The following is a 27489-nucleotide window of genomic DNA, read 5'->3' as shown; positions in this document are numbered from 1 at the left end:
CGGAGCAGGTAATGTATGCGGGCTGGGCGGGGGCAGCAGCAGCACCACCACCACAACAGATTGTGAACGGTTTCAGGCTGAAATCGGTTCACAATCTGTTTGCTGTAAAGGTAGCCATACGATCCCTCTCTGATCAGATTCGATCAGAGAGGGATCTATCTGTTGGTCGAATCTGATGGCAAATCGACCAGTGTATGGCCACCTTAACTATTTCTCTGAAGACAGCAGAGACCCCCCAGGCTGGACTGCCTGGTGTCCACAGACATGAGATTCTGATTGGGGCAGCGCAACGACAACCGAGGCAGGAAGTCGGTTGCGGCTGCGTTTTCTGCGCACTGACGGCTCGCCCGTCACAGCCTCGTTCACATCTTAAATCGAAATCGCTGACGCCAGCAATTTTCGATTTTGTGGGTAATTTTTTTTTCTCCTCCCATCGCTCGGGTGGGCGCTGCGGTGTTTTAAAAGCGCTTTTCTAAGCGATTTTGCAGAGCGATTGTGTTTTTTTTCACTCCCTGACGCAAGTTAGGAAGTGAACTCTTTGATCCAGAAAATAATAAATACATTGCATTTATTCTTAAAAATGTGAATGCAATCGTTGCACAAAGTGATTTTGGGAACGTTTTGCGTTTTTCCTATACCTTTCATTGAGGCAAAACGCCTCAAAAATGGTACAGGCACCGTTTTGCTGAGCGGATCGGAAACAAACCGCTCAGATTTGAACTCTCTCATAGGGAATCTGTGCACAAGCGTTTTGAGGGCGATTTTGAAAATTGCTTGCGCTTGAAAAAACGGCAAAAACGTCTTTAGTGTGAACAAGCCCTCAAACAGCAGCATCTGTGTGGCGATATGTAACCAGTAACATTTACTTCCTGGTTTCATGGAAGCACATATAGGGTTAACTCTCCAGTGTTTGCATATAGCCTTTTACCATGGCACAGATCAGACAGAGGTGTCAGCTCAAATTACAGTGATTTATTACTAGCAGATAAGGAGAATTAGACAACCTGCTATCTCTAAATACAAACAGAGTGTTTTTTTCTGTGTTTTCCTTCACTCCTGTAGAACAGTTTAGGTCCTTTTTAAAGTGAATCTGAGGTTGAAGCAGTGGCGTAGCTAGGGTATTTGACACCCGGTGCAGATAATTTACCGACACTCCCCCCCCCCCAAAAAAAAAGAACAAAGTGCGCCGTGGCAAAAAAATGGGTGTGGCCATGAAATCACATGGGCGGAGCTAACTGTAATGTAACTGTTTAACAGTAAGGCAGTGGGCTATAGGTAGCCAGAATAGTTGCCCCCAGCATAGGTTAGATAGGTAGGTGCCCCCAGTATAGGTTACTTAGGTAGGTGCCTCCAATATAGGCAGCCAGTGTAGTTGCCACCAGTATAGGCTAGCTAGGTAGGTAGGTGCCCCCAATATAGGTTAGATAAGTAGGTGCCCCCAGTATAGGTTAGATTAGTAGGTGCCCCCAGTATAGGTTAGATAGGTAGGTACCCCCAGTATAGATTACATAGGTAGCTGCCCCCCAGTATAGGTTAGATTAGGTAGGTGCCACCTAGTATAGGTTAGATAGGTAGCTGCCCCCCAGTATAGGTTATACAATACAATACAATACAATAACATTTGTAAAGCGCTTTTCTCCCATAGGACTCAAAGCGCATAGTTGTGTCTCAGATTAATACAGGGTTGCAGGCTGGGTTGTGTTACAGAGGAGATAGTCAGATGTTCATGAATGCCAGACTAAAGAGGTAGGTTTTCAGTTTAGACTTAAATGCTTCCAGGGATGGAGCTGTCCTGATTGGGTGTGGCAGGGAGTTCCAAAGTGTAGGGGCAGCATGACAAAAGGCTCTGTCTCCAAAGGTTTTGAGGTGGACTCTGGGGGTGACCATGGTGTTGCGTCCTTTTGATCTAAGATTGTGGGGGGTGTGATGCAGTTGCAACAAGTCCTTCAGGTATCCAGGGCCCAGATTGTGCAAGGATTTGAATGTCAGTAAGCCAATCTTAAACAGAATTCTCCGTTTTATCGGTGCTAGTGGAGTGAGCTCAGTGTTGGTGTTATGTGGCAATGGCGGGGTTGGCTCGTTAACAGCCTTGCGGTGGCATTCTGTACTAATTGCAGGCGGCGTAAGTCTTTCTTATGCAGCCCTGTGTAGAGGGCGTTGCAGTAGTCTAACCTTGATGTGACGAAGGCATGGACTAGGGTTGGAAGATTCTCTGAAGGAATTAGGTGTTTAATCTTTGCAATATTCCTTAGATGAAAGAAGGAATGTTTCACAACAGCTGAGATTTGATTCCTGAAGCTTAATTTCCCATCAATCAGTACTCCCAGGCTGCGCACACAGTCTGAGTTTTTCAGGTCTGAGCTCCCTATCCTTAGCGGTGTTGGTTGAGACTGGGGCTGCTTTGCTGTTGTTAGATTAGTTAGGTGCCCTCAGTATAGGCTAGATTAGGTAGCTGCCCCCAGTATAGGTTAGGAAGGTAGGTGCCCCTTCCCCCCCATAATGGAGGGGGAGTCAGCCACGGGAGTGCAGCCCGACCTCTCCCTCCCTTTCTCTCCCCGGGCCGCCCTCCATGCTCTCCCCTCCGACTGCAGAGTTAACGCAGGGAAGCACTGTAAATAGTAACTCACCTGCCAGCGCTCCAATCGCCGCTCACTAGACGCTGGTCTCCTCCTCTGCATAGCCGCTTATACACACGCTGCTTCCTGCTGCACAGCGGCTAGTAAGCGGCGATTGGAATGCAGGCAGGTGAGTTACTAACTATTTACAGCGCTTCCCTGCGCTAACTCTGCAGTCGGAGGGGGAGCACGGAAGGCGGCCCGGGGAGAGGAAGGGAGAGAGAGGTCGGGCTGCCCTCCCCGCGGCTGACTCCCCCCCATTACAGCACCCTCCCTCCCTCAGAGCCCAGGGCGGCTATCCGGGCGGATATCACCTTGTCAGTTCTCTCGATATTGTCAGAAACATCTGCTGCATGCTTGTTCAGTGTCTAAGGTTAAAAGTATTAGAGGCAGAGGATCTGCAGGATAGCCAGGCCACTGGTATTGCTTAAATGGAAATAAATATGGTAGCCTCCATATAATCCACTTCAGGTTCACTTTAATTAAAACTTTTTTGTTTTTCTAAAGTGACTCTGTGTTATAGAGAAAGAACAGTGCATTTTGGGAAGCCTCCATAACTGCTCCCATTAGGTAGTAAAACACAGAGAGTACTTCTGGCCATTGTGATGAAATGGATTTTGCTCTGAATCTGCTCACCAGCGGAAAAGTGAGACAGCAGGTGAAGAAGTTGGCGCCCTGTTATAGAGTGATAGACCAACACTGCCAAGAGACATGACAATAGAGGAACAAGGTGACACAGTAACAAGGCAAGAGAAAATCCATAAAGTCTTTATCTGACATCACAGTAAATACTAGAGTGATCTATACTGAACACAATAGACCTCATCTGCACCACAATGTGCTGCTGACCCAGGCCTCCTAGCCTGTCATCTCAATGACATGGGGACATTACAACAGGCATGCCAAACAATAAAGCTCTGTGTGTTTTGTGTGTGACTGGATAAAATACAAGCCTATACTGATGACACATCCACCCAGCAATCTTCACATTACAGTATTTGAGCATGGGTCACCTCAACGTAAATTGAATCGTGAGATAAATAACCTGAACAAGCAACATCAGAGCAGGTTTATGGGTTATTCTAAAGAAAGAGAAAGACAATGATAGAACTACAGCTGTAGCAATAATGCAGCAAGTGATTGCCAAGTGTCTAAGGAATACAGAAAAACATAATAAAACTTTATATCAGTGGCACGGCTGCAAATCATGGTACCCTATAAAATATTGATGGGACTCCCTGACCTAAGCATTCTTGAGCAATGCCGTACTCCCTCTCTTCTACATAGATATGAGTGGACATGGCAGTGTACACTTGCATGCGAGGTACAATACAAACATGCATGGATACAGTTATGCATTATCGTTCCCACCAGGCTCTGGCTTTGTGAGCAGGTCAGATTTTATGTTTTTCTCCTCTAGACCAACCTTCCTGTGCCCTCCCATTTCAAACCCTCCTACTACCTATAGATGCTGCCCTTTCTGTTTGCAGCAGCCCCCCTCCTATTCCATGTACTGTCTCCACTTCTATGTGTATTATGGAAATGAATATGGATGTGTAACATCCATGCACAAGATCTCTCTGTCATGTCCAGCTGACCCTTTGGACAGCAGGTGCGCTTGGTCATAACCTATGGGCTTTGTCAGAAATCCAGCCCCATATGTGAGTGCTTACCAATTCTCCCATTTCCCACACAGGATGTATAACATATATAACATATCCTCCTCCATTGCATAGTTAAGGATGGGGGAAAGCTAAATAAATGAAAATGGTGAAAAAGGCGAGTAACACCTCAACACCTCACCCTGAGGTCCACCATAGCAAGCATGTGCTATGGCTACTACAACTATGACTATAGCCTATATATATATATATATATATATATATATATATATATATATATATATATATATATATATATATATATGCTACTTTGTTATCCTGAGATTCACTGCATTATACAGTATGATACATGATGCCATTTTCTTTTTAATGTCTATTGAGATGAGGGAAAGAAATTGTGCTGGCTACAAAGAAAATGGTGCTTTAGTTCTAGATGTCAATCTCTCAGCATCATAGTTCTTGGTTTGGCAACAGGGAATGAACCAGATCACAAATTCATAAGTCACTTCACACCTTCAAACAAAGCCTGACACCCCTCCATATGCCTAATGCTTACTTTCATTATAACCCTAGCACTAACTTTAAATTATCCCACAAACAGACAATCCGAACTGTGCATATGATGAAAAATGGATACCACAGTAGTGGGAATCTACAGTGAATTCTGCATGCAAAAGTTATCAGTACTTTCAAATATATATGCAGTCTCAATCTTTTCCTGTAAGAGTCAACTTTGGCCCCACGCTACCCAACTTGGTCCTTAACGTTGCTTCAGTGACTGAAAAGGATTTTCTGCAGCTCAAGGTTCAAATGGATAGTCAAACTGGCATTTAGTAAGTGGTAATCTCGCAGTTTACAGTCTATCTGCTGAGAAATAACAACCATTTATTGCCATTAATGTTCTGTTTAAAGTACACTTGAACTGGGGGGGTATACATTTACTTACCTGTGACTTCTTTCAGCTCCCTGTAGTCTTTGGGGCCCTCCATTATACCGCTATAACCCTGATTGGAGTCTATGACCCAGCTGGGTTGCTTACTGTGGCACATGCGCTGTCCCAGCCACACACCTCCTCGATCACGCTCCCATGACTGGAAGAATTTTGCGTATGTGTGATCTGAACAATTTATATCAAGCTAGGCACACGGCTGGGACAGCACATGTGACATGGTGTGTGACTCAGCTGGGTCGTCTACTTGACTTAGGGTGACAGGGGCACAACAGAGGGGGACCTGGAAGTCATTGTCTTAGGGGCCTCTAAGACTATGAGGGCTGGAAGAGGCCCCAGGTAAGTAAAAGTATTTTTTCCCAGTTCAACTTTAAAACAGGTGTGCTTTAACCACTTAGGCCCCATTCACACTTGCGGTTCGAGTCCGCAAGTGTCCAGGGGTCCGGGTCCGGGGGCCGCAAAAAGATCGTACGAGTCTCTGCGGTGGCCACAAGTTGCGGATCCTGAAATGTATCAGTTCCGGCTACAATAAAGTAGCCGGAACTAGATACATTGCAGTGCCAGAAAGGCACCGCAAGCATGGGGGATACCGGCGTGTAGTCTGGGCCCCCCAAGTGGCATAGGACCGGTACTGGAAGCATCCGGTACTATTGCCAGTGTGATGAGAAACATCCGTTTCTCATTGCACAGCATGGCCGCATGTTTGGGTCAGGATCTGGCCTGGGTGCGTGGGCCGGATGACCAGACCCGAAAAATAGAGCATCTTGGAAAAGTGTCCGGAGTCCGGATCCGATCCGGCTCCGTTCTGTACGGAACGGACGCATGTGAACGTCCGCATAGACTTTGCATTGCTATGCGGAACATACGTTCCATTTGTACAGTATACGGTCTGGCGAATCCGGACAGCGAACGCTAATGTGAACCAGGCCTTAAGGACCAGGGCTTAAACCCCCCTAGTGACCAAACCATTTTTTCTAATTAGGCCACTGCAGCATTAAGGCCTCGCTGCAGGGCCGCACAACTCAGCACACAAGTGGTTCCCCCCTCCCCCTTTTCTGCCCACCAACAGAGCTATCTGTTGGTGGGCTGTGATTGCTCCGAGGATGTTTTTTTTTTTTATAAATATTTATGTCTATTTAATGAATAAATCTGCCTATTGTTTTATTTTTTTTTACCCTCTCTCCCTCCCCCCGCCAGCCAATCAGTGTGATCGGGTGTCATAGGCTTCAGCCTATGACAGAGGATCACTGTCTTGCCACCCAGGGGAAAGTGGTTGTTACACGGTTGTCCCCAGTACAACACTGTACTTCCTGTACAGACTAAATAGACGGCCTGTGCAGACTAAATAGTCTCCGCTGGGAGACTGATGGTGGAGTGGAGCTCCGTCATCCAAGCGGACATCGGTGCACGTGATCTATTGCAAATCCCTGCCCAAGGACTTTATGCCTATCGGCGTTAGGCGGTCCTGGGGCTGCCGCCGCTATCACACCCATCAGCGTGACACGGTCGGCAAGAAGTTAATATTAGGTTCACACCAGATGCCAAATCAAACCATTTCCCTCAATGAACTGCAATGGATAAACGGACATCTCAACAGATCCTATGTTAACTATAGGATCCTTTCACATGTCTTTTCTGATCATACTGGTAATAGAACGAAAAATTCCACCTTGCATGTCTTTTCCACATACCACATGGAACACATATACATATATGTATTCATATATGTATTGTATCTATGATGTGTCCTTTACAACTGACACCACAAAATCATAGCCAGACACAGCAGATGGTAGACAAGACAAATAACATTTATATTGTGCTTTTCTCCTGGCAGACTCAAAGTGCCAGAGCTGCAGCCACTAGGACGAGCTCTATAGGCAATAGCAGTGTTAGGGAGTCTTGCCCAAGATCTCCTACTGAATAGGTGCTGGCTTACTGAACAGGAAGAGTGAGATTCAATCCCAGGCCTCCTGTGTCAGAGGCAGAGCCCTTAACCAGTACACTTTCCAGCCACTGAACAGATGAATGGTGAATAAAAGTGTATTTTCACTGAAACTGTACTTGCATCCAGGGCTGTTTTAACCAAATGGATTGCAGGTCATTGCCTAGATTGCCATTGATCCTGGAGGGCACCATGCCCCTGGATTAAGCCCTGCCCCTGAACAAAGACCTACGGCCGAAGACCCACCTCCTACGGGTGTTCGATCACCTACTTCTGCTGCATGTGTGCAGTAGAAGGAATTTTGGTGCCCTGAAGAGTAGTAGAATCATTGGTCCCTGGAGAGCAGACATCACAAGGTCTGAGCAAATGGGGGAAGAGGCGCCTAAATATTGATAAAACTGTGCTAAAAACAGCCAAAATAGAAAAAGGTTGAGGTGGCTTACCTCAATGATGACAAATTTGTATATAATAATAATAATTGCAGTATTTGTATAGTGCCTTTCTCCTGTCGGACTCAAAGCGCTTGCAAGGCAGCCACTAGAGCGCACTCAGTAGGCAGTAGCAGTGTTAAGGAGACTTGCCCAAGAAACTCCTTACTGAAATAAGTGCAGGCTTACTGAACAGGCAGATCCAAGATTTGAACCCAGGTCTCCTGCGTCAGAGGCAGAGCCCTTAACCATTACACTATCCATACACTATATGTAATAAACTCATTTTATTAAGCACTAGGCAATGCGTTTCGTGGGTCCCTGCCCACTTCCTCACACCAAATTCAGTGCCAGAAATAAATCAAGCCTGCATGAGGAACGCCTCATGAGGATCACAAGGTCTGGATAGTGTAAGTTGCAGGCAGCCTTTACTGTGTCGCTCTGTGCTACCTCTCCCCACGCACCTCTCTGTCCCCCTGTGTCTCCTTCTGTCCCCCTGTGCCTCCTTCTGTCACCTTATGTTATCTCCGAGACTCTGCCCCCCTGTGCCTCCTTCTGCCCCCCTGTGCCTCCTTTTGTCCCCCTCTCTTTCCCCTGTGCCTCCTTCTGTCCCCTTGTTCTACTATCTGTCACTGTACCCCTCCTGTGCATCCCACGCCCAGTGTGTAAATGCAGAGTATTCAGTACAACAAGGAAAAAACAAAAGTTGCACATTTGTTTAAACAAATCGGAGGGGGGGGGGGGGGTCAACTGTATGGTCAACTGAATGTGTATATATATAACTAGGTTCCCGGTCTAAATGATATGATATAATATATGATATATGATAATTATCATCCCTGATGCAAATCACATAATCTGACACACTATATATATATTATGTGCTTTGTGCACAACAGATTTGGAAGCGCACTACTGTTATAAACAGTACTTCATAACATTGCACTTTGTATGAACATTGAACTCTGATAATGGTACCTAGCCACCTTGCTCACTTGCTGTCAGTGAATTTGATTTGATTCTTTTACCAGACAATTATTTTTTAACACGTATCTTTATTGAAAATTTCTTATTACAATATTAAAAAGTATCCACATTGCACATTATGCAGTACTTACCATGGGAACATAATAAATCATACATTTCTTCTTAAAAAAAACCAAAAACCTTACATCTCAACACCCCATAATTTAGTTCAAATATATCTTCTCATGCTTTACAACCAAACAGCATCAAACAAGCAAAACAAAACAGACGTGGGCAAAAAATGGCATCTCTCATTCAACAACCTCCCCATCTCCCCAGAGCAAAGTGGAGGCAGAGGCTTCATCCCTATACCAAGCCCTCTCAATATCCTCCGTCGAGGCCGGGCCGCCCCAACATTCCAGGGCCACCCCTTAGTGCTGGCACCTCTCCTCATGTCCCGTTTAATCACGGTACATGTGGTAGGAGATGCCAGGCAGTAGGCCGAGTGGCGAGTGGACATGCAGAGGCACAGCACTTGACTCTGGCGTAGAGGTGAGAGCACAGCTTCTGCTACGCTAAACTCTGCATTTACACAATGGGCTGTGGGACTCCAGGAGGTGCACAATGAAATGCAACAAAATCCACTGGTTTGTATTTTGGGGACTTTCTGCGGAAGCAGTAGATTTGGGCGCATGAGACAAGTGGACAAAAAGGGCGCCCCATTCACTTCCATTATAAATATCGTTTAATGGGCGCTGAACGGGGAAAATAAGGCGCCGGAGATTTTTAACTATTTATAACGGCGCCCGGAGATTTTTAAGGATTTATAACTATGTTTGTGATGATTTAAGTTTACAAAATGAGCCCGTGACGAATAACGTTTATGAAGATAATAAATCACTATTTCTAAAACATTTCTAACACATTATTATCCACCCAAAAAAATAATTTACATTTTTTTTCTTTACATTTTTTATTTATTAATGTCTGTAAAACATTATTATCCATAGGGGGTTTTAGGTTTAGGCACCAACAGGGGGGTCTTAGGTTTAGGCACCAACTGGGGGGTCTTAGGTTTAGGCACCAACTGGGGGGTCTTAGGTTTAGGCACCAACAGGGGGGTCTTAGGTTTAGGCACCAACTGGGGGGTCTTAGGTTTAGGCACCAACAGGGGGGTCTTAGGTTTAGGCACCAACAGGGGGGTCTTAGGTTTAGGCACCAACAGGGGGGTCTTAGGTTTAGGCACCAACAGGGGGGTCTTAGGTTTAGGCACCAACAGGGGGTCTAGGGGTTAGGGATAGGTACAGGGAGGGTTTTTAATAAACGAAAATATAAGTTTCACTTTACAAACAGGGAAGATTAACGTTTTAAGAATTGCCGATCTCATACACATTATTTAGTGATTTATAAATTCTTAAAACACTATTTATAAACGAAATTCTACACAATAATTTCTATAAACGATATTTCCATTTATCGTTTATACCACGCGCCCTTTTTTCCCGACGCCCTTTTCGTACGTACGCCTTTCTGCATCCTCCTTGGTTTATATTCTCTAGTGTGTGCATTGTTTGTTTGTTTGTTTGTTTTGGGGAGGGGAGTTGACACAAGACTTCTTGCCTGGGATTACAAAAGGGCTATAAACGGCCCTGCTTGCATCTACACTCCTGTACATCACAGGAAATAGGGGCCTGAGGTGGCTTCACCCCACAGTTGATAGTTGCTCTTCTGCAAATAAATATCACTGTTCTTAGTAACACAAATGAGCACCTAGAAGTCACTGTGTATCTTAGGGCCCTTTTCCACTAGCAGTCGCTAGCGTTCACGCTGAATGCTAGCGACTGCTGAATCGCAAAGGTAAAAAATTACCGGCGATTTCCCGACATTTGCGGCCGCGATTTTGCTATGCTATGCACTGCATAGAAAATCGCGGGAAATATCGCTCCGCGATCGCGTTTCAGGCAGAAACGAATCGCGGTAGTGGAAACATCCTACCGCGTTTCCTATGTTGTTTAGCAAACCCTAGCGATTGTAAAATCGCTAGCGGTTTGCGGTTTTGCGATTCCGCTAGCGCAAACGCGCTAGTGGAAAAGGGACCTTAGTCTTATTCAAGTAAAAGTCATTGAACTTCTTCTCCAATAAAAGGTGTTTCTGGGAGAAGCAAAAGATTCTGCTGAGAAAGTCCCTTCAGTTACGAGGTGAAATAAGGAATAAATTGAATTAAGATGTATTACATCAGTATAATAAGAGTCTCCTCTATCTACATACTGCATAAGGATGCTAAAGAGGGACCCCAGAGAGCCCTACACTGCCAGGCCTAGAACAATGAAGAAAATTCTCTACACGGTTGTACAGAAACTGATGACAAAGATGAGTGGAAGCACATCTCCCCCTGCTGTATATATGTGGGTAATGCTTTACACCATGGGCTGAAGCCTCCACTGCCCCATTTCTTTCTTTTTTTTATTTTCCTCTATGCTTGTACTAAATCGCTGAGGTTTCCTGGGATTTTATGACTTAATTTCCACGCTTTCTTTAGCTCAGCCGCTGATGAGCGACAGATGCAGCTGGCTGGTGTCTCTGTGTTTTTATTATTTTTATTATTATTTCCCTAGTTCTCCTGCCCAAGGGATTTGTAAATGAAAGATGCAGCAATTGTGCTGCATGTTTGTGAGAATAAAATATCACAATATGACACTCCAGCATTAATAGAACAAAAATCACAAATTTGGAACTGATTAAAAACACGGTGCTGGGTTTGTACTTTCATGTTTACAATTTTTATTCATGGTAGTTCTCCGGAAAAGTATTAGGACTTTTTTAGGGGATTAAAAACACACACACAAAAAAACAAAAACAATATGGTGACAACTGGGACTCTATGCTCTTAAAATATAGTAGTAGCAGTAGGGTATTGTACCATGTTAGCCATCAGTAAAAGCAAGACGATTTAAATCAGGATGATACCATTTATTGGCTAACTAAAAATGAATAAAAATAAGCAAGCTTTCGGCCTTGAAGCCTTCGTCGGGCTTATATCCTGTTAGTTTGCAAGCTGTCTGTACCACCAGCTTGCAAACTAACAGGATATAAGCCCGACGAAGGCTGCAAGGCCGAAAGCTTGCTTATTTTTATTCATTTTTAGTTAGCCAATAAATGGTATCATCCTGATTTAAAACTTCTTGCTCTTAAAATATATTACTGCTAAAAGCAACTTTTAAAAAATGTTAGTAAATAGCTTTGAGCAGATAATGCACAGAATATGTCAATTTTTGCTCAACTGGAAATGAACATGAGAACAGCCGAATCAAAGCCAGAAGCTGATAATCCAGAAACTGGCAGCTGATAAATGAACACAGCTGTTGGTCAATTGATCAGCAGCTCCAGGCTTTGATTCAGCCACTATCAGTGCTATTTGCTGTTGAGCAGAAGCTTGTACATTTGGAAATTTTCTGCTAAACTACTTGTTGCTCTTGTGGAGGATTCTTTGTATCAAAACTACATAGGATTATGTCCTTAGTTTCCCTGTGCTAAATGTACTTTCAATGGAAATGTGCTAGATCCGCCCCAGATGGCCTCTCCCCACAATCATTTTCCATCTATTAATTCTGAGTTTCTGTGATATCTTCAAGAAAGCAGTTTAGAAACTGCCTAAAACAAGGACACTGCTGCACATAAGCAATACTACTATGGTTCTTCCAGCTGGTCTGACAGCTTCCCTAGTTTTTTCTATTCTCCCTGCAAACCAGCAGCACTGCTACTTAGTGTTATGTGTGACTGGACTACTCAGATATCTTTGATCTGTTGTTTGAACATCATAATTAACATGATTGTGAAGCTATGTACACACGGACTAACCAGCAGCAGGATTATCATCTGACTTTCGTCTGTTGGAGGATAATCAGGCATGTGTACACGTGCAAATAACTTGATGAGCAACTGGCAACAGGCGGTTTGATCAATCCAACTGTTGTATCTATGTTGGTCTGATATCATGCATCATGCATGGTGCACAGTTGATGAATGTGTACAAGTTGTTTGAAAGACTTAAACAAATGGAGACCGAGAGCCCAATATAGTGTAGTATGCTTTGGAAATTAAGGTAATGGTGAAAAAGTAAGTAATATACTTACAAACCTGGGTTACCCCTTAGGCAACCACTGAATACGCAGGTGGGGAGATTAGGCCTGTCCCCACTCAGGGCTAAGATGTCGCTCTCTGTAGAAGGAGAAGAAGAGGGTATTTCACCCTTCCACCAAGGGTGGATAACTCGATATATATGGAATTACAGAGGCGCCAACAGAATAAAATATTCTAAAAGTTTTAAAAGTGCTCGGGTGGCGGTGGTGGCCCGGCAACCAGGGCCGAGCCTGGGCGGGTGCTGCGGGTGCAAGGCACCCAGGCGCCTGCCTCTGAGAGGCGCCGCCCGGCCCCGCTCGCCCGGCCCCGCTCTCCCCCTGTGGCCGCCGCCGCCGCCGCTTCAAGCTCCCTCCCTCTAGCCGCCGCGTCAGACCACGATCAGGCGGGCGGGCGCTAGGACCTAGCACGCCGCACTGATATGCGGAAGTGACATCACTTCCGCATATAGAGCGGGTGCGTCCGGCGCCCTTTTCCTGGTCGGGTCGCCCGCTGATTGAGGTCTGACTAAGGGCTGCTGAAAGGTGAGGGGGGAGCGGAGGAGGGAGCGGCGGCGGCGGGGCGCGCTCCTGTCACTCACTACCTATCCTGGGCGCACATACCCCCTGGCTACCTATCCTGGGCACAGATATCACCTGGCCACCTATCCTGGGCACAGATACCACCTGGCTACCTATCCTGGGCACAGATACCCCCTGGCTACCTATCCTGGGCGCACATACCCCCTGGCTACCTATCCTGGGCGCACATACCCCCTGGCTACCTATCCTGGGCACAGATACCACCTGGCTACCTATCCTGGGCACAGATATCACCTGGCCACCTATCCTGGGCACAGATACCACCAGGCTACCTATCCTGGGCACAGATACCACCTGGCTACCTATCCTGGGCACAGATACCACCTGGCTACCTATCCTGGGCACAGATACCACCTGGCTACCTACCCTGGGCACAGATACCCCCTGGCTACCTATCCTGGGCGCACATACCCCCTGGCTACCTATCCTGGGCACAGATACCACCTGGCTACCTATCCTGGGCACAGATATCACCTGGCTACCTATCCTGGGCACAGATATCACCTGGCCACCTATCCTGGGCACAGATACCACCTGGCTACCTATCCTGGGCACAGATACCCCCTGGCTACCTATCCTGGGCGCACATACCCCCTGGCTACCTATCCTGGGCACAGATACCACCTGGCTACCTATCCTGGGCACAGATACCACCTGGCTACCTATCCTGGGCACAGATACCACCTGGCTACCTATCCTGGGTGCACATACCCCCTGGCTACCTATCCTGGGCACAGATACCCCCTGGCTACCTATCCTGGGCGCACATACCCCCTGGCTACCTATCCTGGGCGCACATACCCCCTGGCTACCTATCCTGGGCGCACATACCCCCTGGCTACCTATCCTGGGCGCACATACCCCCAGGCTACCTATCCTGGGCACAGATACCACCTGGCTACCTATCCTGGGCGCACATACCCCCTGGCTACCTATCCTGGGCGCACATACCCCCTGGCTACCTATCCTGGGCGCACATACCCCCAGGCTACCTATCCTGGGCACAGATACCACCTGGCTACCTATCCTGGGCGCACATACCCCCTGGCTACCTATCCTGGGCGCACATACCCCCTGGCTACCTATCCTGGGCGCACATACCCCCTGGCTACCTATCCTGGGCGCACATACCCCCTGGCTACCTATCCTGGGCGCACATACCCCCTGGCTACCTATCCTGGGCGCACATACCCCCTGGCTACCTATCCTGGGCACAGATATCACCTGGCCACCTATCCTGGGCACAGATATCACCTGGCCACCTATCCTGGGCACAGATACCACCTGGCTACCTATCCTGGGCACAGATACCCCCTGGCTACCTATCCTGGGCGCACATACCCCCTGGCTACCTATCCTGGGCGCACATACCCCCTGGCTACCTATCCTGGGCACAGATACCACCTGGCTACCTATCCTGGGCACAGATATCACCTGGCCACCTATCCTGGGCACAGATACCACCAGGCTACCTATCCTGGGCACAGATACCACCTGGCTACCTATCCTGGGCACAGATACCACCTGGCTACCTATCCTGGGCACAGATACCACCTGGCTACCTATCCTGGGCACAGATACCCCCTGGCTACCTATCCTGGGCGCACATACCCCCTGGCTACCTATCCTGGGCACAGATACCACCTGGCTACCTATCCTGGGCACAGATATCACCTGGCTACCTATCCTGGGCACAGATATCACCTGGCCACCTATCCTGGGCACAGATACCACCTGGCTACCTATCCTGGGCACAGATACCCCCTGGCTACCTATCCTGGGCGCACATACCCCCTGGCTACCTATCCTGGGCACAGATACCACCTGGCTACCTATCCTGGGCACAGATACCACCTGGCTACCTATCCTGGGCACAGATACCACCTGGCTACCTATCCTGGGTGCACATACCCCCTGGCTACCTATCCTGGGCACAGATACCCCCTGGCTACCTATCCTGGGCGCACATACCCCCTGGCTACCTATCCTGGGCGCACATACCCCCAGGCTACCTATCCTGGGCACAGATACCACCTGGCTACCTATCCTGGGCGCACATACCCCCTGGCTACCTATCCTGGGCGCACATACCCCCTGGCTACCTATCCTGGGCGCACATACCCCCTGGCTACCTATCCTGGGCGCACATACCCCCTGGCTACCTATCCTGGGCGCACATACCCCCTGGCTACCTATCCTGGGCGCACATACCCCCTGGCTACCTATCCTGGGCGCACATACCCCCTGGCTACCTATCCTGGGCGCACATACCCCCTGGCTACCTATCCTGGGCGCACATACCCCCTGGCTACCTATCCTGGGCGCACATACCCCCTGGCTACCTATCCTGGGCGCACATACCCCCTGGCTACCTATCCTGGGCGCGTATACCCCCTGGCTACCTATCCTGGGCGCGTATACCCCCTGGCTACCTATCCTGGGCGCGTATACCCCCTGGCTACCTATCCTGGGTGCATATACCCCCTGGCTACCTATCCTGGGCGCATATACCCCCTGGCTACCTATCCTGGGCGCATATACCGCCTGGCTACCTATCCTGGGCGCATATACCCCCTGGCTACCTATCCTGGGGACATATATCCCTGGCTATATATTCTGGGGACACTGTCTGTTTGTCATTATGTGCATTTACTGGTGAAAATCTCTCTTATGTGCATTTGCTGGTGAAAAGCTGTCTTCTTATGTGCATTTGCTGGTGAAAAGCTGTCTTCTTATGTGCATTTGCTGGTGAAAAGCTGTCTTATTATGTGCATTTGCTGGTGAAAAGCGGTCTCTTGTTATGTGCATTTGCTGGTGAAAAGCGGTCTCTTGTTATGTGCATTTGCTGGTGAAAAGCGGTCTCTTGTTATGTACATTTGCTGGTGAAAAGCGGTCTCTTGTTATGTACATTTGCTGGTGAAAAGCGGTCTCTTGTTATGTGCATTTGCTGGTGAAAAGCGGTCTCTTGTTATGTGCATTTGCTGGTGAAAAGCGGTCTCTTGTTATGTGCATTTGCTGGTGAAAAGCGGTCTCTTGTTATGTGCATTTGCTGGTGAAAAGCGGTCTCTTGTTATGTGCATTTGCTGGTGAAAAGCGGTCTCTTGTTATGTGCATTTGCTGGTGAAAAGCGGTCTCTTGTTATGTGCATTTGCTGGTGAAAAGCGGTCTCTTATGTGCATTTACATGGGGAAAAGCTGTCTCTTGTTATGTGCATTTACATGGGGGAAAAGCTGTCTCTTATGTGCATTTAGTGGGGAAATTTTGTCAGTAAAAATAATCTTTTGTCAGTAAATTTTTAGGTATTTGTCAGTAAAAAAATAACGTGAAAGGTTGGCAACACTGGCAGGCTGCGCGGCGCAACGGGAAAGATACAGGCAGCCCACCTCACGCTTGGGCTTGGCGGGGGGAGGAGCCTACGACAGCGAGAGTAGGGTGGCCGCAGGCAGCCATAAATACGCAGTGTGTGACTGCGTCGCACTCGCAGAGCCTCTCAGCCTGAGTCAATCCAGAGACTAGCAGACTCGCAGGAAGCCAAAGCCAGCCAGGAGCAAGCCCATGGAAGAGGGGTAGGAATGGGGTATCACATGCATGCGGAAAGAGGTGGAAGGTGTGGGTGTGATTAGGCAGGACACTGGTGTGGTTATGTGGTTGGGCGCGGTAAATTTAACCACTCCCATAGGCGCCAGAGAAAATCTTGCACCCAGGTGCCAGGCACCCCAGGCTCGCCCCTGCCGGCAACACCCAAAGACAGACACGATGCTGTTGATTGAAGATATAGCAATTTATTCACATACTCCCATAAACAATGCAACGCGTTTCACGGGCAACATCCCGCTTCATCAGGCAATACGAAACTGGAGTATCTCACAGCGTGGGGTCCAAAACGTGCTTGGCACCTCTGTCAGTTTCTTATTGCCTGATGAAGTGGGATGTTGCCCGTGAAACGCGTTGCATTGTTTATGGGAGTATGTGAATAAATTGCTATATCTTCAATCAACAACATCGTGTCTGTCTTTGGGTGTTGCCGGGCCACCACCGCCACCCGAGCACTTTTAAAACTTTTAGAATATTTTATTCTGTTGGCGCCTCTGTAATTCCATATATATGTTTGAAAGACTTGTACTTGTTTTGAATGTGTAGTCCATCAGTCCTCTTGTGTGTGCAGAAAGTTAATTAAGTTGGTTGTTTAGCCGTCTAGGTGTGTGTATGTACAGGTCATGTGGTTCGTCAGGTTGTATGGTTTGTCATGTTTGACGTGTGTATGAGCCTTGAGACCCAATGTGCAGATAATAGATAAATACTTTACCAGTTCCTGATCCAGGTATTTTATATTTACACACCTGAAAACTTCACTTTAGGATCAGGGGCACATATATATGCAATTATTTTCTTTCCCCTGTTGCCGAGTGCTGATCGGTGAATGGGAAAGTGTTCCCAAAGCCAATCAATGTGCCTGTGAAAGAATAATCACTGCCATTAGCCAGAAGCCAGTGAGCATTCTTATAATGAAAGTTAAAACACACACATACACTCACTTCCTGTGTACTGTGAACAGTGGGGACATCTAGTGGACGAAAAGTAAAATGACATATAAGTACATTACAAAATAAATCTCCTAGTAGTTATTATCAACTTATAGTTATTAACCCCTTCTAACCCCCCATACTTACCCAAAAAAAACACATGTAAAAACACTTGTTAATATTGCATAGGTGGTACATTGCAGTGCGGCAAACAGTGTTACATTAACCTAGCCTAATGATTTCCAAGCAAATTTAGTAAATTAATCAAATTATTCTAAGTATGGTTTTGAAAATGCTATCTGGATATTAAAGCATTTTCCAGATTCAAAAATAAAATCTCTGAAACAGAATTGCAGGTAGGCCATATTTACAGATCAAAGCAATTCTACCATCAGCAAGTATTAAAAAAATTGAAAGACCTCTTTAAAGGGAAGGTCCAGGCAAAAAAAAAAAAAAAAAGAGTTTCACTTACCTGGGGCTTCTACCAGCCCCATGCAGCAATCCTGTGCCCTCGTAGTCACTCACTGCTGCTCCAGTCCCCCGCTGGCAGCTAGTTTAGTTTTAGCCGACCTCGGAGGTCGGGGGCCGCATTGTGTGCATTTTTACGCAGTTACATCAACACATACATTTTTACGCGCTAATGGAGCAACGCGTACATTTTTACGTGTTGCACCACTAACGCGTAAAAAATGTATGTGTTGATGTTCCTGCACTAGCGGGAATGCGTAAAAATGTACTCAATGCAGCCCCCGACCTCTGAGGTCGGCAAAAACTAAACTAGCTGCCAGCTAGACTAGAGCGGGGCTGGAGCAGCAGTGAGTGACTACGAGAGCACAGGATGGCTGCATGGGGCTGTTAGAAGCCCCAGATAAGTGAAACTCATTTTTTTTTTGCCTGGACCTTCCCTTTAAACATATATAGTTTTGAGTGATTTAATCCTTTACATCCGCTTTGTAAGAATCACGTGGCCTTTGCACTTTTGTACACTGAATACTGTCTGCACACATCTCATTGCCAACCTCTAATTTAGATACATTTGTTTAGTTCACTTATTTGAAAGGGCCTTTAAATGGTATAGGTATTTTTTCCCTTTTCTAACCTTAAATAATGTGCAATGGTGAAGGGTCTGTGCAAAGATCCTTTTATTCATGCTGTTCTTCTTACTGTACAGATCACATTAGTAGTATGTAATTGACACCTGTTGCAATCTTTGTTCTCTTGTGCAGCCCCCTGCTGAAATGGCACTACTCCTAGCCAGAGCAGTTTTTAGGCCTACACAAAACAGAGTTTTGCCTAGACTAACACTTGCAGGATAAGGCACCACAGAGCTATTCTTAGCTCATTGTGTTTTGTGGAATTCTTTCGAAACAATTGCTATTTCCATTAGGAAAGGGGTGGTTATAATTTTACAATTTACCGTATGTACTCGAGTATAAGCCAACCCGAGTATAAGCCGACCCCCCCCCCCCAACTTTTACCTAAAAAAAAAAAAAACGGGAAAAACCGCTTGACCCGAGAATAAGCCGAGGGTGAGAAATCCAGTGGCCCTATGGTGCAGAACAAAGCATTGTGTGATTGCAATCACATGCATACAGTCATAGTTACAAACTTTAGTTGCCCAGTAGTTGTTTCTATATTTTCCTGATCACTGTCTGCACTGTTTCTGAGTGCTACTGGTAAACTTTGGTGGTCCTGTAAACCCCTGCCTGCCAGTGCAGAAGTTATAGCATACCACTTTGTGGTCCCCCCCCCCCCAGTGTCCCAGTACCCCCAGCATACTGGTATGTACAGTACTTGTGCTTCTGTTGCTCCTGGATACTGGCCTGCACTGTGGTGATTGCATATAGTAAACCCCAGCCTGCCAGACCAGACATTCTAGCATACCTCTTTCTGGTCCCCCCTTGAGTTTCCTATCCCCCCGCATATGTACAGTACGGTACTTGTCGTCCCATCTGTCCTGGTTAGTGGTCCATGCTGTGGTGATCACATACAGTTAAACTCCCGCCCACAGGACCAGACGTTCTAGCATACCTCTGTGTGGTCCCCCGAATGTCCTATCCCCCGCATATGTAAAGCACGGTACTTGTGGGTTCCATCTCTCCCAGTTAACGGCCCGCACTGTGAAATTCCCTCTGCAGCTTGTCAGCTGCAGGCTTGTTGCTATGACCTCACAATGGCGCACGTGATAAGAGGTGCCACTAGAGGGTGTCATAGCGATGAACATGCGATTAACAAACTGGCTAGAAAATTTCACAGTGTGGGCCGGTAACCGGGATGGAAGGAACTACAAGTACCGTACTTTACATACAATATGCGGGGATAGGACACTCAGGGGACCACACAGAGGAATGCGAGGACGTCTGGTCCTGTGAGCAGGAGTTTTACTGTAAGCAATCACCACAGCACAGCCGGTAACCGAGAGGAACAGTAGTAATATAAATATACCGGGGGATACTGGGACACTTGGGGAGAATACAAAAAGCTATGCTAGATTATCTGCTCTGGCAGGCAGGAGTTTACAGAACCACCAGTTTATCAGTAGCACTTGGCAGACAGCGCAGACACTGATCATAGAAGCACCACCGCTCTGCATATGCAGCTGTGGTCTTTTATGTTGCGGTGGAGGGTACGGGAAGGGGGGGGGGGAATATGCTTATCACTTGAGTATAAGCCGAGACCCCCACTTTTGGGCCACATTTTTGGTCTCAAAAATGTGACTTATACTCGAGTATATACGGTAAATGGGCACTGCATATTACCATAACAAGGATGGCCCCAGATGGGCCACATTTTTGGTCTCAAAAATTTGACTTATACTGGAGTATATACGGTAAATGGGCACTGTATATTACCATAACAAGGATGGCCCCAGTAGCAAAACAATGATATAAAAGGTGCTATCAATGTGCTAATTAAGCTGTGTTTGTTTTAGATTTGGCCTGGGCTGAACATAGTCAGTGTGATGTTTCTATAAAGTAGCTACACATGCTTTATTACAATTATGAGAAGGGGTGTGTTATGAGGTTCCATTGACTTTGGGCTAGCAAGATGTACCTGGCCTGGTAATCTGTGTATCTTTTTTTAGAATTATTTTGAAAAACATAATTTCTGTATATAACCTCAGTTTGTTATTGGTGTCTGCAAAACAAAAGAATGTAGGCTTCACTCTACCTTCTCACAAGATTGGGGAAGAAAAGGTGCCTTGCTTGTGGCACCAGAAAGGCCTATCTAGCTAGAGAGGGTAGGTCAGTAGGATGCAAATAATTACAGTGACAAGATTTTTCTGGGCTCACCTTGGGATGGGGAGGAGGGTGGATAGAGGGGGCAGGCAAAGTAATGCCAGGGTTTGTACATGGACAGGAGTGTGGCCACAAGAACAAATACAACAACCGCAAAAATTGGATATGTTTAGAGGGCCCTTGCCCAGAAACACTGGGCTTGAGGATGATTATGGAAGCCACTGGATTATCCAGAGCCCAGAGCAGCCTGCCCAGAAACTGTAAGTGGGTGACACAAAAGAAGAAAGACAGGTAGTCAGAGTGCCCCCCCCCCCCCCCCCGCTACGTCTCTGATCTGTGGGCTGGCCAGTGTTTTCTTCAGAAGACAGGCACAAAGCACGGGAGCCAATTGTGTGACCACAGAGTCCAGCGGCTAGGAAATTTGGTGGCCCATCTGGGACCTGTGGTCACTGTAAAATAATTGATGCACAAGTATGCACATTTTTTATTCAGATTCATGCAGCTTGAAAATGGACCAACTGAATTGCTCCTTGGCAGGGTTTGATTTGTATATTTTCATGCTGCATACATTTGCATGCAAAGTTTAAATACTCCTGTATCAACTCAGTGACATTTGCACGTTACTGACCATCCTTAAAAGAAACGTCATTGCATTGGGATAAAGTGGGACTGCAGTGCTGGTAAAATCACACCTCCTGATTTTACATCCTAACGATGGCTAGCTTTTTCTTCTGACTCGAAAGTATATTAATCTCCTCCAGCAATAGACTCTCAGGCAATCAGTGATTTCTTTAGTCCTTGTCACCCTTCTTACCCTAAGCTTCCCCAGATGACCCTCCTGGGGGAATATTTTATTGCTGCAGAAAGCTGCATACCATGCAATTGCAGATGTGTTCTTTAAAAAAAAATCCTAGGGTCTGTTTCCACTACAACCAGAAAAACTGACTCCAATGAATGCCTATGGGAAAATCTGAATCAGAAAAATTGCATTTAGTGGAAACAGGCCCATAGGCATTCATTGGTGTCAGTTTTTCTGCATCCAATCTGCGTGTAGTGGAAACAGGCCCTAAGTGCATGGCTATTGTGCTGATTCTCTCATTTTAAGCCTTGTTTCCACAATCATGTTGTGTGCAGTGCAGGTGGCCATTGTAATGCCCAGCACTGCATTGCTATGCAATTCTCCCCGATGCAGTTGCAAATCTATTCTTCATTTATGACCAATGGAATTGCACCACCAAAACGCAGAAATGCATGCAACCGTGTATTGCGATTCCGCGATCAATCACAATGCATGAATGGGAACACCAGAAAGTGCAGTCTATGCACTTCCTGATGTCCCTGAAGATTGCATCACTGCATGTTGCCGAAAACTTGGCTGAAATCTCGCAGGTGCTGGAAATGAGGTCTCAATACTTCCTGAAACTCTGATTCAGATCCAGTATACAGATCAGGTGTTCTGATGCCACTGGCTGCATGTCAGATGCTAACACTGGCTTTATTTTAGTTAGGACTTTGATGATGGTAGCCTTCATATATCTCTAACTTTAAGCTTTATTTAACTGAGGGGCATGTAGATTAACAGATTTCATTTTTACAACAGGTCCTCCTATCATCTCCAGCACTCAGACGCAGCAAGCTTTGCAAGGTGAGAAGGGACAAATCAAATGCTTCATCCGCAGCACTCCACCCCCAGACAGAATAGTAAGTATAACAACTCCTTATTCACTCTATGTTATGCTAAGAGGTTGGTTCATGTTCATAAGGACTTGCTGAAACTCGGAACTCACCCATATTCTTGCAACAGTTGCTGGTATTTATTGGTCCAGCCTGCAAATGGCACACAGAGAAAACATTGTTGGATGCAACTGTGAATTAGAGACTGATCTCAGTCCTGCATTTTTTTCGGTTTTCCTGGTGTTTTTTTTTTTTTCTGTCTTAACTGCACCTCAACCACCCTGATGAATCTGCAATATTGTTTTCAATGCAGACTGCTTGTAAAACGCAAGAAAGTCACAACTACACCCAAAGTCAAAGCTGTTAATCATGGGGCCCAATAGAAACATTTGGATGAGGCAACCAATGCTGGATAAATCTGACCCTTTTCCATGGATATGAGTGGGCATGGTGGTGTACAGCCACATACAACATGTTGTGCATATTGCATGAACACACCTAAGTATAGTTATTCAAGTATCTGGTATTCTATGGACGGAAGAGCACAAAAATTGACTAGAGCAGTAAACAGATTAGGGCCAAAGTAGCCCTCTTCTTTTTGACCCACAGCAGCTATTATAGGCAGGGCTGGCCGTAGGTTTCACAGTGCCCTGAGCGAAACCTGATTTGGTCCCTCCCCCCCTTTAATTTTCCAGCCGTTTACTTGTAGCTCTGCTCTAATTACAGACGGAGCGGAGCTGCGGAGTCGGGGAGAGACAGAGCAGGGTGGTGATCAGCGACACTGTGCTGTGCACTTGCGCCCTTGAAAGCCGTCGCCCTGAGTGACCGCTCCAGTTGCTCGGGTCAAAGGCCGGCTATGATTATAGCTACTGCTACATACCTCACTACCTCATATCCTGGCAAAGTGGAATCTGATGCAGATGCTGACCTGCTAAATGACAAGAGAGAGGTGTGAATAGGTCCTTACAAAAGTGGCTATATAGCAAATTTTAGTCTCTGCATAGCCACATTAGAGTTTCAAATCTATGCACTACAACACCAACTTCATTATTTACTTAGAAAGTATCTCTACATCATGTAAGCAGCCTTGGGAGACAAAAGAGAACATAAATAAGTGATCACAGACTGACTTGTTTACATTCCTGCAAACCACACATAAAATAGCTGATAATATTGTGATAGTTATTATAAGATTGGCGTGTGCAGAGAGCACACAAAATTTTTACCATTATTGGTATTTACAAAATAAACTAAAAACATTTTACTGTATATTTACAACATCAACTAAAAACGTGTTATGATATTTCAATCAGATTTTTAAACTGCTTTCTTTCTTATTCACCTAACCAGCCTGGACCACTATTCTTAAAGGAACACTATCAAACCAAGTAGCTGTGTAAACATTTTCCTACTTTTCATGTTAAATATCAGAGACAAAAGCTTTAATCATTGTGTGTAGATTTTCGCTACGTTTGGAATGTCTCATTTTCAAAGTTATGCATCTCTGCAGTTTGACATGCTCAGAACAGTGTAATATTGAAGCAGAGTTATATGAAAACAAAAGCCTGTCAGGTATCAGGTTTCACACACACAATTGCAAATGTTTATGTTGCATATGAGATACATTTCCTTTGCTCTCTGTGTGAGAAAGCTCTGACTGAGCTCTCTGCACACACCAGATTAAAGGACAACTTAAGCCAGTAGAATATGGAGTCTGCCATATTTATTTCCTTTTAAACAATACCAGTTACCTGGCAGCCCTGCTAATCTATTTGGCTAAGGCAACGTCTGAATAACACCAGAAACAAGCATGCAGCTAATCTTGTCAGATCTGACAGTAATGTCAGAAACACCTGATCTGCTGCATGCTTGTTCAGGGTATATGGTTGAAAGTATTAGAGGCAAAGGATCAGCAGGGCTGCCAGGTAACTAGTATTACTTAAAAGGAAAAAATATGGCAGCCTCCTTATCCCTCTCACTTCAGTTGTCCTTTACAGATGCACTGTGAAGGAATTCCCCCCTCCCATCATGGCTCACTCTGGCTTCACATTAGAGCAGTCTGCCATCAGAAAAGTCTGAAAGGAATTAGATAACAGTAAACAAAGAGATAAGGATTCAAATGTATACACCAGTACTTAGCAGCACTACCCAAACATTTCTTATCTCAATTGAAAAAAACATGTTAATTGATGGTGTTCCTTTAATCTTATCTTATTCTCAGCCTACCACTAACCTATACCCTAATCTTTCCCATTCACCTCCGCTGAGCACTAACCTAAAACCTTGCTTGTACCATTCTCTGACCAATGCTTACTAACCCTGACATTTCAAATTGCTTAAAGGACTCACGAGGCGAAAAACTGAAAAAAAGTTGAATACCTGCATGAAATTTGAATCCATCCGTGCCGTTCCGCCGGGTCCCCGCTGCTCATTGTCCCCCTGGGCCGGCTCCTGACCCCACACCTCGGGTTGGGCTCTCCTGCCTCCACTAAAATGGCCGCCTGAGCTGGCCGCGGCTGTGCAGTCTGCACAGATGCGAGCGCGGCTGTGCAGCTCTAGGGCCTCCCCTAGGAGACAGCCTGTAGCGTGGATCCGGGGGTGGCCCTAGAGCTGCGCAGCCGCACTCGCATCTGTGCGGACTGCGCAGCCGCGGCCAGCTCAGGCGGCCATTTTAGTGGAGGCAGGAGAGCCCAACCCGGGGTGTGGGGTCGGGAGCCATCCCAGGGGGACAATGAGCAGCAGGGACTGGCGGAACGGCACGGAGGGCGCGGATGGCGTCCTCCGTGCATTCTAATTTCATGCAGGTATTCAACTTTTTTGCAGTTTTTCACCTCGTGAGTCCTTTAAGCCCTTTATTTCATGTCTGAAAATGAATGAAATCTGATGAAATGACCCTTATCCTAGCAAAAAAAAATGTTCACCAGAATGTTCTTATCTTATCACTAACCTCACACTTGCAATATATTTTCCCTAATCCTAACCCAATCTGAGCATTGTACTCCCTCAAGTAGTGATTTTTAGCTTCATGCTAGCCAATAATTCAAAAAACACTTTCACTTTTACTACCAGCATCACATATATCTCACACAATGCCAGAATCAACTGTAGCGCAATGTTTGACATGGTAAAAGAGTGTTAGGTACAAGTCATATGTGGGCACTTAGCAGTACAGCTTGTCTATATCTGTATAATAGCTCTTTTATTAATTGTCATCAAATAAGTCACTTGTAAAGTACCTTGTTTAGAGAAGCTCCAGTAGCCACTACCTGCCCCAAAGACTCCCAGAGCCATGAGCTGTGGCCTTCTCAAACACCTTTGTCTGTGCCTTAGTAAGCTAAACAACCCAGTAATTCTGAGCTAAGCAAAAGAATAGCTGCTGCTAAGTCCTTCAGTTGGGCTTCTTCAAATCTCAAGCTTTATTGGGCATTTGAGAATGGGAACACACAAATTATACTTAATGATCTATACTCATCTGGTCTATAAGAAATAAAAACCAAGTCATTCCACAGAATTGGAGAGATCCTTTTAACAAGACTAAACAGGGAAAGCATTGTGGAGACCCCACTATGTTTATAGGGATTTTATAATGAAAGTAGAATTTCCCTTTAAGAAAAGTCTGGTACATCACATAGAAATGGCAAAATGAAGTAATTTCAAGCACTTATATAACTTGATATGATGCTGCATGTACAAGACCATTGTGCATAGCTTCCAAACACAGGAAAGCCTATGAATGCTGGTAGTATTCATGTGCCTTCTCTACTGCTATGTAGACTGCATGTATAGTAAGTATACCGTTACTGTCTGCAGTACTTTGTTATGAGACTTTTGTCTTCCTCTTTATGCCACCAGCATCTTCACAATGTTTTGTGCACTTTCCAAAAATAAAATCAGGGCAACTTTGATATGCTTTCTATCGCTTTCAGGCCCTGCAGGCAGGCAGGATAGCTGAGGGGGAGAAAGTTCTTTGTGTAATCTATTTTTATTCCTTCCATCTCCCACCTACACATAAACAAGCCACGGAACCCGTCAGAGCTTGTGTGTGCGCCAGGCGCCGCCAGACATGCGTACAGTCATGAACTGATTAATAGAGATAATGGTAACGCAAGAAGTAATTACATTCCATATAGAGCCAACTGGGACCCTGTAGGGGATGTATAAGCTTGGTGGTCACGGAGTAAAGTCTCGCACAGCTTCAGAGAACTTCCTGGGGGAATGATTGTTTGTTAAGTGGAGATCAGACATCTAAACAACAATCCCGTTTATTGGAGAGGACTAGCAGCCATTTTTACTGTCAGTCTCATGAACAACATGATTTATGGATCTAAATATAGAGGGGTGAGGGCTGGTTTCACTGGTTTCATCTAACATTTACATTTGATTTTATGCAGTCATAGTTGCTACTAAATAAAGACTATAAAAAATGAAGAAAATATAACTGGAGTCCCCCGCAGGCCAGAGATTCAGGGGAACTATAATAACCAGATTTGCATTCGTTTATGAATACAGATGTGGGAGACCACACTCTAAAGTCACTCTAAAGTCAGGGATTTCAAACAAAAGACCTCAAGCACATTGACATTAATCATCATATTTGTACTTGGATTTAATTTGCTAATCAGTTTTGAATGTGAGTGATGAGGAGTTGGGAAGGATTTCGGACAGAACACAGACTGCTAATTAGCCCAGCTAAACTGTATCTGACATCATTGCAAATCCAGCCAGCCAACACTGACAAATTCAGATATACCGTACACCATACAATATAGCCCTCAATATAAGCCCTAAAAACATCTGTGAATACATGTAT

General features: G+C 45.8%; 1 protein-coding gene across 5 annotated transcripts in view; it reads left to right on the top strand.

Moving 5' to 3' along the window:
- The window catches only part of KIRREL3 (kirre like nephrin family adhesion molecule 3), a 1384273-nt gene that overhangs the window by 1208898 nt on the left and 147886 nt on the right, over window positions 1-27489 (top strand). For all 5 annotated transcript variants that reach the window (XM_068240337.1, XM_068240336.1, XM_068240335.1 and 2 more), the window contains exon 11: window positions 22606-22706. In XM_068240337.1, the coding sequence (XP_068096438.1) occupies window positions 22606-22706 (101 nt within the window). The remainder of the gene's footprint in view (window positions 1-22605; window positions 22707-27489) is intronic.

The sequence above is a fragment of the Hyperolius riggenbachi genome, chromosome 6, assembly GCF_040937935.1.
Source record: "Hyperolius riggenbachi isolate aHypRig1 chromosome 6, aHypRig1.pri, whole genome shotgun sequence".
Taxonomy (NCBI): domain Eukaryota; kingdom Metazoa; phylum Chordata; class Amphibia; order Anura; family Hyperoliidae; genus Hyperolius; species Hyperolius riggenbachi.
Note: the sequence above shows the minus strand (reverse complement) of the source record. Positions and strands in the feature narration are given on the sequence as shown.